General features: G+C 29.8%; 2 protein-coding genes across 2 annotated transcripts in view; one reads left to right on the plus strand and one right to left on the minus strand.

Annotated features, from left to right (window-relative positions):
- The window catches only part of LOC110098209, a 62,395-nt gene extending 55,702 nt beyond the window's left edge, over positions 1-6,693 (minus strand). Inside the window, exons 1-2 of the mRNA XM_020824951.1 lie at positions 5,748-6,693; positions 4,707-4,797 (exon numbers count right to left, since the gene is read on the minus strand). Coding sequence (XP_020680610.1) covers positions 4,707-4,797; positions 5,748-6,693 — 1,037 coding nt within the window. The remainder of the gene's footprint in view (positions 1-4,706; positions 4,798-5,747) is intronic.
- Positions 6,694-8,646: 1,953 nt separating this feature from the next.
- On the plus strand, positions 8,647-9,487 carry LOC110098210 (abscisic acid receptor PYL4). Its single transcript, XM_020824952.2, has one exon. The coding sequence runs from the start codon at positions 8,777-8,779 to the stop codon at positions 9,404-9,406; it is 630 nt and encodes a 209-aa protein (XP_020680611.1). The 5' UTR covers positions 8,647-8,776; the 3' UTR covers positions 9,407-9,487.
- The last annotated feature ends 3,037 nt before the right edge of the window (positions 9,488-12,524 follow it).

A 12,524-nucleotide genomic window follows, 5' to 3' on the forward strand; every position in this document is an offset into this window, starting at 1 on the left:
ATTTTTTCTTTTTCTCAAACTCTGTGGTTGAAAAACCTTTTTCTACAAAATTTAAAAGAGATTTTATTTCGGTTCAATAATTTTCAAAAAGGGGTCTTAAATTTTAACTTTGTTTTTTAAACTACCAATTCACCCCCCTCTTGGTAGTCTTGGGACATTCACTTAGGCTTAACAACCTAATTACAAGACTCAACAGGTTCCTCCATGTTATGGTTCCTCCGCATTATGAATCATTATAAATATGATTTGTGCATTCTTACTTAGATGCACTTACTTCCTTACATTTATTTTCCTTCACTTTAATTTATTGGGTTTATCTTAGTTTATTTGGTTGATCTTTTAGAAAATTTGTGATTGAAAATTTTTTATTGAAATCTTGGTTGAAAGAAAAAAATAAAAAAGAAGTTTAAATATTTTTTTAAAAGTTTGAAAAACAATATATTTATCTCTTAAATCTTATGTATATTTCTCTGATTTGAATTTGGTCAGAACAGTTTTAAAATACCAATTCCCCCCCCCCCCCTTCTTAGTGCGACAAGGCACTTTCAGATATGAATAATATATAACCAACTTAGCAAACTCTTAGAAGTTGTTACACATAATTTTTTATTATGCAATCATTGATCAACTAATCATAACACATGATATACTCTAAGACTCATAAGATTAATATTTATTTATGTGATTTCATCACTCTAAAACATCCAATGTCATCACCTAACACTACTATACATTATTTTGTTCTATTTCTCTTAATCTGATTGCTTGAACTATTCCATGCAACTTATAGTTAAATTTACCTTTTCCACTTATATACCATTTGTTATGTTATACCCATAAGGAAGACAATTTCATCAATATCAAGCATTATCAAAGATATTACATTCAACACCCTTCATTAAGAAGAATAAATCATTATTCATAGAGTCCTAATGATATATTTAGAATGATGTACCTAGATGCTTCTTTCTTTAAAATTCTTACTAGTATAATTTTACAATTTTTACAAAAAAGGCTCAACCCATAATCCAAAGAGAATTGTTGTCTGTCTTGATTATTCAAGAGAAATTCTAATCAATGAAGTGTTTGACTTGATTCATAATGCATTCACTTTATCAAAATAAATTTGAAAAGTCTGATTACAATGCACAGGTTTTTGTAGACTTATAAGCTAAGAAATAAGAAATAGGAGAAATCTATTGAGATTATGAAAATCCCTATCTAATAAGCACACATTTACTATACTACATACATTTTAAACTAATTCATAAAATAAAATTAATGATTATCTTTATCTAGTAGTATTCAATCATAGTAGAAAGAAGCATAAAATGGTGAATTTCCATCAATATAAGATTTTACATATTACAATGTTTCTTATTAATACATAGATAACCTAAATTAGACCCCAATAAGGCCTTAGATTGGTCCACTCAAGTTGTTCGAGGATTAATCATGTTAACCTATTAGGAACTCTCTCTATGAATGGTATTATGTAATGTAAAGGGAGAAGACTCATCATGGTGATGGAAACCTCGCCACCATCTTTGATGATGGAGGTAGGGGGGCCTACGGCTAGCCTTCAGTGCTTGCCTCACCATTAGTAATATGCTCTAGAGGCTTATAATTTTCTAGAACACACTCATTCTTATGCAATTCATCTTAAAATAAAAAAACTTCTTGAAGCTTATGCGCTTTTGATATTTCAACATTTCATGAGTCATTTTCTCAAAATATATGTTTCAAAGAAACGAGTTGATACATGTAAAATTGGATGAAATTTAAAGCCACTAATATTTGGCAATTTTTTCATGGTTGAAAAGCTTTTTCAGAATTGTTAATGCACACTAATGATTGTGATAACATATTTCTACAACATATTGCAATTATATCACAATCTTGATATTATTTGAATTACTATAATGTTATTCTCAATGTTGAAGTTTTATTTTTAATTATATGAAGGAAAAAGAAGAAATATGGGTGTAATTATTGGGCTCATGCAAAGCACTTTAACTTCAAGACTTACAAGCTCTATGCAAAAAAAAGCTTCATGCATGATTTCAACTAAGTCAGCCATCCACATGAAGATCAAAGGCCAAGTAATCAACATTAAATACAAGTTTCATAAAGCAAATTCGAGCAATTTCGCATCTTGAAGTAGCTAGTTAATATAGAAGCATGAAATAGCAAAATTACTTCTTTAGTTATAAGAGATACATACATGAAGAAGGAAGGTTCATGCCTGAAAAGAAAATTCAAATGACATCAGAAATTCAAAGTTTATGCATGGATGGAAGATTCAACCCCTTTAGCTCTCGGAAGCTATCATTCACCCCATTAATTATCACTAGAATTTTAATCATTATAATTTTTATTTTAATAATATAATCTCTTTGATTTGGGATGTTCATATACCTTTAAATATACTTGAAAATGAATAAAAAAGAAATTTGATAGTTTTCCATATGTAATTTGGATCTTTCTACTTCAACTTCGTGGTGGTCAACCTCCATGAGGATTTTTTTATCTTCATGTTAAATTCATGTTATTCTTTTTAGTAGTTAATATAAAAAAATGCATTTTTTTTTTTTATCTTGTATCAAATTTCCTCCTCCACAAAAGTAGTTGTGAAAGGTGTCATCATCCACTTTGGTCGTTGAAGGACATTTACAAAAACCTTTGTGCCTCCATTGTCAAGAATAGTTGCTTGCTATGACTTCATTTCATTACTCATCCTCATATCATTTCCATTATATTATCCCCACCATCTATCACTTTCTACACATGTAAATAAATAACTAAACTTTAAAGGAAGGAGAAAAAGTTTTCATCAGTCCAACCATTTCATGTTCATGACATTTCCTTTCTTACTCAAATCTCATATGGTGAAATATATTTAGCTTTTCAATTGTAGATAATACGATGGTGGGTTTAGTCAAACCATTGCTATGTGGCAATTGTCGACCTCTTTAGTCAGCTCAACTTGACATGACAACTAAGCTAATTTTGGGAAAACATCATTTAATTATAATTTGATTAAGTGTACGTGTGATTTCTATTATTTGTTGCTAACAACTTTAAAGATTATTTCAAATATGGATTAAAAGATCCACTTATGAAGTTTATAAATAGGATTTGTTCTCATCTTTATTAGAATTTTGGCTTATTTATATATAGGGTTTACTTTTATAAATGTGGTGAGCTAGGCAGCAGGCGAAAGCGGTGCAGACACAGTGCGATGTGCTGGGCAGCAAGCAGAGGCGTCGGAGCGAAAGTGGTGCACCAGTGGGGTCTGCTCGTTTCATCGTGCTGAAGCAATGCGCTAATGCGGAAACTACACTGGTGCGAACGAGAGGTGTGGGCTGAGTATCTGACACAATTTTTCAAACTAGCTCAAACTTAGAATCGAACCCAACCTGTTAGTTAAACGGGTCAATTCAAAATCGAATTTTATGGACCGGATTTGAGTCGGATTTTCGAGTGGAGTTAGAGTTGACACCCCCCTACTAAATGGTTGGATTAAAAGTTAAAAATTTTATGTCAATTTTCAATCGGATTATCCTATCTGATCATATCTGTATATTATTTCGAGGACAAAAGCCTTTTGACACCTACTTGCAGGCAGAAGAGTTGACACAGCCATCATTTGATTGGGCGAACAAGCAGACAACTAATATTTTGGGTGAAAAAAGTTGCCCAACTTTTTTTTCATTATTTGATATTTTCAATAGAAAAATAACTTCTAAAAGCACTCATTACAAGAATATGATCCGAAAAATAGAAACCTTATTTATTTATTTATTTCAATGAACCAAATACTAAATGAAGTATAATATATAATTTAAAAAAAAAAAACTTTTTATGGAAAAACAGTCTTTCCCAAAATTTATATTTTGCTTTCTTTAGAATATTGACTGCCAAAAATGAATTAGCACATTATTTTTTTATTATATTGTCAATAATATTTAAATTTTTAAAAATATTGAAATTATTTCTCATGAAATATAGGACAAGAATAAAATATTAAGATATTTATATCAATATAACAAATATTAAAAAATAAATATTAAGAACAAACGTTTTGAAAATCGGACCGGACAACCGACAGGAAGAAGGAGAGGTTCATGGTTTGACCGGTTCGACCGGTCGAACCGGGGTCGAACCGGATGACGTAATAAATAATAATATTATTAAAAATTATAAAATAAATGAAAAATTTTCCTCTAATACATTCACTATGCATTTCATTTTCATATCAAACTAATCAAATAATATAAATATGACAACAATGAAGTTTATAAAACATAAGCAAATAAGTAAATAACATACCTTTTGTTGAGCTCTATTGTGTGTTGGAAGTTGATGAATGCAACCATCTTCAAAATTCTCCTTCTCTATCATGTGAAATTGTTACAAAATGAAATGAGCGAAAGAAAACGAAGTAAAATATATAACAAAATAGACATTAAAAAATATTACATTGGCATCATATAACATACCTCTTCATAACTTTTAGCAAAATTATAACACTTTATTGATAAGACAAACTAAAAATTCATAAATATAAAAAGTTTTAACTTAATACCATAGAGACAGAAAAGTAATCAGTTTATATCAGTTTACATATAAAAAACTCAAAACACTCATAGTAAATCTAATAATCATCCACTAAATTTGTGTGATCGAATGATGGATTCTCAAACTCTTCTTCACCAAAATCTTGCATCCCAGATACTTCTGCATCCTCACAAGGTATGTCATCTTCATCACATATATTAGATAAGTTGTCTTCATCTGCAAATTATTGATATGAAATAGTCTATATTTAATATTATACTCAAAAGATATAAATTAATCAACAATCTTACTTGGGGTTGGTGTAGATGATGTTAAATTTGGTTCTATATTTATAGGAATTGCATCATCTTTGTAAATTTCTGACTTCTAAATGCAATTCTGGAGTTGGTTCATCATCAAGGTTCTAGAAATCAACAAGTTCAATACTTGCATAATCCAAAGGATCATAACTTCTTTTTCTAAGCTGCAATCTACATAATTATTATAAAAAAATAATAATAAAATGTGCATCATTATTTAAAAAAAATATTTAAAGAAGTTTCAAATAGTACCTATTTCTTAAATTGAGATTGTAACGAACATAGATAAGATTATTTAGCCTTTGGTGCTCAAGATGATTCCTTCTTTTTGTATGAATCTGCTCAAACACACTCCAGTTCCTCTCACAACCTGATGAGATGATGTCTGACAAAGAATTCTAATAGCCATTTTCTGTAAGTTTGATGCACTAGAGCCGAACATCCTCCGCCATTCATCTATAAATTAACAAACATACATTAATTTGTTCAAATATATATTAAAATGAAATCTCAAAATTTTGTCATCTTACCTGGTTGCATTTCTTTTGCTAATGTTGATGCAATGGGCTTACCAAAACTTCCTAAATTATCATGAAAAAATCTCACCTCATTTATTGCCAAAGTTGATTTTGGACATACATTTTTATTGACAATCAATTCTATTAGACCTTGCAAAACTCCAGGCTTGTTGCAATAATTTTCTCTATCATACTGAAAATGAGTGTTCAGAAAATAAGTTATTAAATGTATCCCTTGTCTTAGTTGATTATCGATCCCATCTTCTCTTGATGATACTAGTGAAAGGCTTGTACATTCTTTTATTATTTCTAAACATAGTCTTCATTGCTTTTCTAGCTCTTAACATACCGTCATAAAGGTATCCAAGAGATGGCTTTTCATCTGCATCAACAATTCTTAACAACCTAATTAGGGGCTCTGATAATTTAGAAATTATGAAGCGGTCATCCAAAAATTTTGCATCCAAAATAATTGAGGCTGCCTCTTTCCCCTTCATTGTCTTACTTAGCTTTGAATCAATGTAAGCCTTGCTGGTGATAAATGCTTGCAAATCATGTTTATGATCATGGACACTTTTTAAGGTAATGAATGTTGTTGCAAATCTAATTACTCCTGGCCTTACAATTTCAGTCCAATCTTTCGTTTTTCTTAACCAAGCCAATATAAAAGCATGGTTATAAATAAAAATTGTAACATTTGAAGCTTTTCTAGCTAGTTCTGTAATATAAGGCATGCTTCCAATATCTTTCAGAATGAGATTAATGCAATGAGCTACACATGGTGACCAATATATATTTCCATATTTTTCATGCAATAACTCACTAGCTTTCTTATAATTTGTTGCATTATCTGTTATAAAATGAACTATATTCTCTGGACCAACCCATTCAACAATATCAGTGAATAATGACCACAATGTTGTGGCATCTTTGATGACATCAGATGCATCTACTGATTTTAAAAATGAAACTCCTCGAGGACAATAAATAAGAAAATTTATTAATGTCATATTTCTTATATCTGTCCAACCATCAGTTATCAATGTACAACCAGTTTCTTTCCATATTTTTCTATAAGATTCAATTAGCAATTTACATTCCTCTTTCGCATCCCATAACAGATTCACTCTTAATCTGTGGTAAGACGGTAATTTGTATCCAGGTCCTATTACAGCAACTACAACTATAGCCTTTTGTGCAAAAGGTGAGTTGATGGGATTGAATGGAATGCAACTATCATAAAACCATCTAGCAATTGCTAAATCTGTACGGTGCACTGCCTCCTTAGATGTCATCACACTTTTTAAGGAAGGTTGAGATCCCGATTTTGTTCTAGGTGCAAAAAAATTATCAATTTCATCAATTTTTCTCTTTCCTTTATCAATTCTTTTACCATGTATATCTGAACTTTATGATTTCATGACTGAACATGAGCCCTCTCTTCTTCAACTGGATCTTCACCAAGTAAATCATCAATCTGCGACAAGTCTTGTTGTGCTTGTTGTTTTTTCTTTGATATCTCATTCAAATTTTGTTGCATCTGAAGTCGTATGTCATGTAAAACCTTCTTACAAGAAGCAATGTTCCCTTTAATCCCCGCTAGATGTTGCTTCATCCTATGAATGCCTCTTCCCATATAAATTATTCTACAATGAAGACATTTATATTGCTTCTTACCATCAGTGGTTTTACACTCAGTAAAATGGTTCAAAGCGATATCTACTTTCTCACGAGAGTTAATTTGTGCAGATTGATTGTTTTGTTGATCCATTAGTAGTATTAAACAACAATGGATCAATATTTAGCCTGAAAAGTATGTAAACCTCTTAAGATGCATACTAATATGAGTGTTTTGTAAATGCCATGAAAAAATATTAGAATTTCTATTCATGTATTCCAATATAGGAAGATGCCATTGCCTTTGAAAGGTAATCTGATTTCTTTTTATTTATATGGGGAAAGTTAGTAGAAGGTCCAAGACTTATCCTTTGATTTTCATCATTGCATTTAGAAACATCTGCTTATTACTATAATAGTATAATTAAGAAAAAATATTTAGAATGCCCTACACCATCTGTGTTTGAAAAAGTTCAGCAAGAAACATAAAAATGAAAGATATCTAGACAAAACAAAGAAGAACTATATAATTATAGTAATGATCAAGAAACCCAATTTCTATGGCCCATTCAGGTATGCTTGGTATTGTATATGGTTTTAATCATCAGTCATCTTTAGCATAAACATATATGCATTAAATTAAGAAGAACCTTAATCCATCATAAGTTTATGGGAGCAAAGATATGGTTTAAGCATAATACTAATATTCATTCCTGTATAAAGTCTATGTGGAATCATTACTTCTTAAAACAAAAGAATAGAGAATTGCTAACTAATAAAGTTTGATATTTTTGAGTGGGGGAAAGGCCGCTGCAAATTAAAGTAAGTGACAATGTAAAGACCGAGAGAAAACCTCCAAAATTGATGGGAACAATGCCATTCCACCAAGAATGCTAAGCCTTGTCAAATAAGCATTTTGCCCTGAGATAGAAGAAAACCATAATGGCATAGTTGGCAGTATGGCACTTGTCCAGGCAATGAAAGTAGATGCATAAAGAAAATGTATATGGTAGAATCGAAACAAGAGATGTGTGAAGCACTCCTGAAAAAGAGCAACTTTCACAATAGGCAACATCACACTACTGAGAGCATGATCAAGCACCACTACACAACGAACTCTTTTAAACTTGGATATGGGAAGCATGCCAATAGCAATTACAAATGAGGCCTTTTGCTGGAATAAGTTAGGATTGAAGCCGATTGGGCAGGTGAGATCAACAAATCCATTTACAAAAGAATCTGAGGCAATTTCTAATCATAAGTTATCTGAAACTAATATGCTCCTTAATGATCTTGAAGAGATCTGAGGAAGAATGGATGATGAGAAATAATTATGTTGGATTGACATATTGAATAAATCTTATTGATTAAACTGTTAAAATTAAAGTTAGGTGTTTTGGGTATGCATTATGGAAAATAGATGATGTATCAATATAATTGGTAGGTCAAACTAACGGGAAGAAAATTAAAATCATAAAATTGCTACAATAAAGTTAATAATAACATGAATTTGTGCAAATAGAATTGTTCAAAATAAAGTTAACATCTTACAATAAAAGAAATCTCAACTGTCGTTGAAAAGCTTTTCGAACCCACTTGCAAGCTCCAACTAGCAAAAGAAAAATAAAAGAAATCTCAACTAGCAACCGGCAGGCTTCACCTTTCTGCTTTGTATATTAACTCCTCCTTTACCTTTCCTTCCCAGACAAAAAAGAAAAAACCCCTAACCCTAACCCTACTTTCTATCTTCTCTGCCCTCCGATGCTCCATCACCTGACTCCCACCGCCTGTGTTCTTCCAGCGAAATCCTCGCCGACGCTACCGCTGTCGTTCTCCGTTCACTCCATGCCGGACTCTGTCGCTCGCCATCATGAACATGCCGTCGGACCAAACCAGTGCTCTTCCACGGCGGTTCAACCCATCGCTGCACCGATTCAGTCGGTCTGGTCCGTTGTCCGCCGGTTCGATAAACCGCAAGCTTACAAACACTTCGTCAAAAGCTGTCACGTGGTCGTCGGCAACGGCGATGTGGGGACACTTAGGAAAGTCTATCTAGTCTCCGGATTACCCGCGGTGACCAGTACCGAGCGCCTTGAGATTCTCGATGACGATAGCCATGTACTAAGCTTTAGCGTCGTAGGCGGTGAGCACCGCCTCTTAAACTACCGCTCGGTGACCACACTGCATGCCGCTCCGGCGATCGCCGGAGGCGGGACGGTGGTGGTTGAGTCTTATGTGGTGGACGTGCCACCGGGGAATACTATGGAGGATACCAGAGTCTTCGTTGATACTATTGTTAAATGTAATCTTCAGTCTCTTGCCCGAACCTCTGAGAATCTCGCCAAGCATGACGACGGCGGTGGCGGAAGCTGCGGTTTGGCAAAGCCGTAAAAAAGTTGTAATTTATTTTTTTTAATTAGTTTTGTGCTGGAAGGAGTTCTTTATTACTAAATGTTTGTCCGTTTCTTCTTTTATGTGGGATTTTTTTTTTTTTTTTTTTTTGGGGCTGTTTGGTATTGGATTGGATTTAATTTTAGTAGAATTTAGTAAATCTTATAAAATCGGATTTAATAAATCTTGTAAAATCGGATTTAGTAAATTTTGAGGCTTGATATGACAAATGTTAAATTTTGAAAAATTATTTGACAATAGAGCTCAAATTCATCCGTAAATCCAACTCTTGATGGGATTTAGATTCATACGGATTTGCGTCGTAAATTCATAAATCCTGTATTTACACAAGCTTGGGATTTAGATGACCTCTGAAAACCGTTTGGTTGGATTTATCTAAATCCTGTTTAAATCCAGGGGTAAATCGGATACCAAACAGTCCCTAAGGATTCGAGCGTGGGGTGAGAGGGGAGGAAGAGCTTCCGTGACGAACTGTTATGTGGGATTATTATTATCACCTCTTGATCCATTAGCTCGGGAACGCTGATGATGCTCAAAAAATTTATGTTGATATCAATAATTTGTTTGAAAGAGAGAGAATAAAATTATTTAGAGCTGTAATTCAAAGGTATAATATTAGTTTGTTTATACATAAATTTAGTGAAGGCAACAAATTATACATTCTAATTTAGTGAAAGCAAATTTAGTTTGTTTAAATTTTTTAAATTTTAAAAATATCTTATAAATTTTCTCTTATATATTACTTCCCGTTGAAAATCTGGACTAGAATTTTGATGGAAATTGCAAGGTTCTGAAAATCGGACCGGACAATGAACCGGAAGAAAGAGAGGTTCACGGTTCGACCGGTTCGACCGGTCTAACCGGGGTCGAACCGGATGACGTAATAAATAATATTATTATTATAAAAAATTAATAAAATTAACAAAATAATGAAATTTAATAACCATATAATTTCATATAAATTATTGTTATTTTATATTACATATTTAGATTTAATTTATAAACATAAATTATTTAAAAGCTCATAATATACAATTATAAATATAATTAAATATTTTTATATAAATTATTTCATTTGGCAACATCTAAAAATGTTAAAAAAAATTATCATATTATTTACAAAGTTTTTTAACAATATAATATTTATCAAATATGTTAAAAAACTTAATATTTACAAAGTTTTGTAAATATGTTAAAATTTACAAAGTTTTTTACATCATAATATTATGACCGGACATCTAAATATGTAAAAAACATTAAAAAATATTATTCAAATATAAAAAATAATTATTTCTATTATAATTTATATGATATAAGTTTTACTTGAGTGATTTGACAAACAAAAATGAATCCACATTAACTTTATAATATATATAATGAAAAATATTAAAAAAAATAAATATAAAAAATTAAATATTATGAACTAAGAAAATAAATTTTATCAACTAAAAAAATTAATATTATTCAAATTATAAAAAACTAATTAAAAAAATTATTTTAAAAAAATAATACAAAACTATACAAAGGCTAAAACTATGAAACAAAAAATGGGTCTTTGCTTTGTATGGTTTAGTCCCACATTGCTTGGGAAGTTTTACTTTGTATATTTTATATACCTTTTCACTTTCTCTCATACCAAGAGGTCATGTGAGGAAAAGATGACATGAGGTTGTTCAATTATTATTTAAAATAATGTACTTAATATGAAATTAAAAGTTTTATAATAATTGATTAAGATTAATATTTATTTAATATTATTTATATTAAAAAAATTTGAACCGGCATTGATTAAATAAATTAATTAGCTACATTTGTGTAAATTAAATATGTTAAAATAAATGTTTTTTATATATAATTGAATATATTTTTATCTATAATAATTAATTTTAATTTGAATAAAATGAATGCATAAATTCATTTCACACATTCATTAGAACAGTTGAAATAATTTCACACATTCATTTAATATAAATTAATTATATATAAATTACAATAAATATTATATATAACTATACATATATTTAAGGTAAAATAATAATTTGCAATTTACTACTAAAATAAGTAAAAAATAAAGTATCATTTTTAATTTTATATATTTAGGATTAATAGTTAGAAAAATATATAAAATTAATTAATATATGATTTCTAAGTTAATTTATTATCTAAATGTTCTTAATTCACATTATATATATATATATTCTTAAACAATTGGAGATATTAAAAAAATAATTTAAAAATTAAACATGATGTACATAACTTTTGTTAATTTATGTTTATTGTTTTTTCAAGTTGTAAACTAAAATAATAGATATCAATTCAAACCAAATAATATTTATATTATTTTTAAAAATTCAAAAAAAAACTTAGATATTTAAATAAACCAAAATACATAAATTAATAACAATACAAATTTATAACTTTATTAAATTATATATTAATAAATTCAATTAATAATTAATTTAATAAATCTTATAAAAATTAAATAAAATCAGATACAATAATGTAAAATGTTAACTTATTAAAATAAGCGAAACCAAAAAGAAATTTACAATCGGAAAATAATTTTTTGTAATCAAAAATTATTTTCCACTTTTGCTCCTTTTACTAATGTAATTTATAGTAAGCTTCTATTACTAAATTAATTAATAATTAAGTTCCTTATAAAAAAAATTGCCTATTTATTAAATGCTAACCACAGCAATTGGATTCTAATCTAATGGTTGATATTTTGTCAAGAGAATTCATTGACGTATAAAGCTTTGAAAACCCTAACTCTTTAACATTCCAATTGAATTTCATTCCTAAATCAACAAATCCTAATTCCTTTTTTTTTCTCTTGCATGTTGCCTCTGTTAATTGAAGTGCCGACTACTAGTTTGCAGTCTTTGCATTTGGGTTTGGGATATTTATCGTCTCCAGTAACCTTCATCACCACTCTTTACTCTCTAATCTCTATTTTCATCTCTTCTTCTACTCGGCGCCTCACTATGTGATTAAATTTAGGTTTCATTTGGAACTGTTTTTTTATTGCTTCTTAAAGAGATTTTTTAGTTAAAAATTTTTAATAATTTATTAAAAATTTATTTTAAGAAGCCAA

This window comes from Dendrobium catenatum, unplaced genomic scaffold (assembly GCF_001605985.2).
Source record: "Dendrobium catenatum unplaced genomic scaffold, ASM160598v2 fragScaff_scaffold_1594, whole genome shotgun sequence".
Taxonomy (NCBI): domain Eukaryota; kingdom Viridiplantae; phylum Streptophyta; class Magnoliopsida; order Asparagales; family Orchidaceae; genus Dendrobium; species Dendrobium catenatum.

What these genes read in the sequence shown, in the direction of transcription:
- LOC110098210 (XM_020824952.2), top strand. Translation starts at nt 8,777, where the DNA reads ATGCTCCATCACCTGACTCCCACCGCCTGTGTTCTTCCAGCGAAATCC.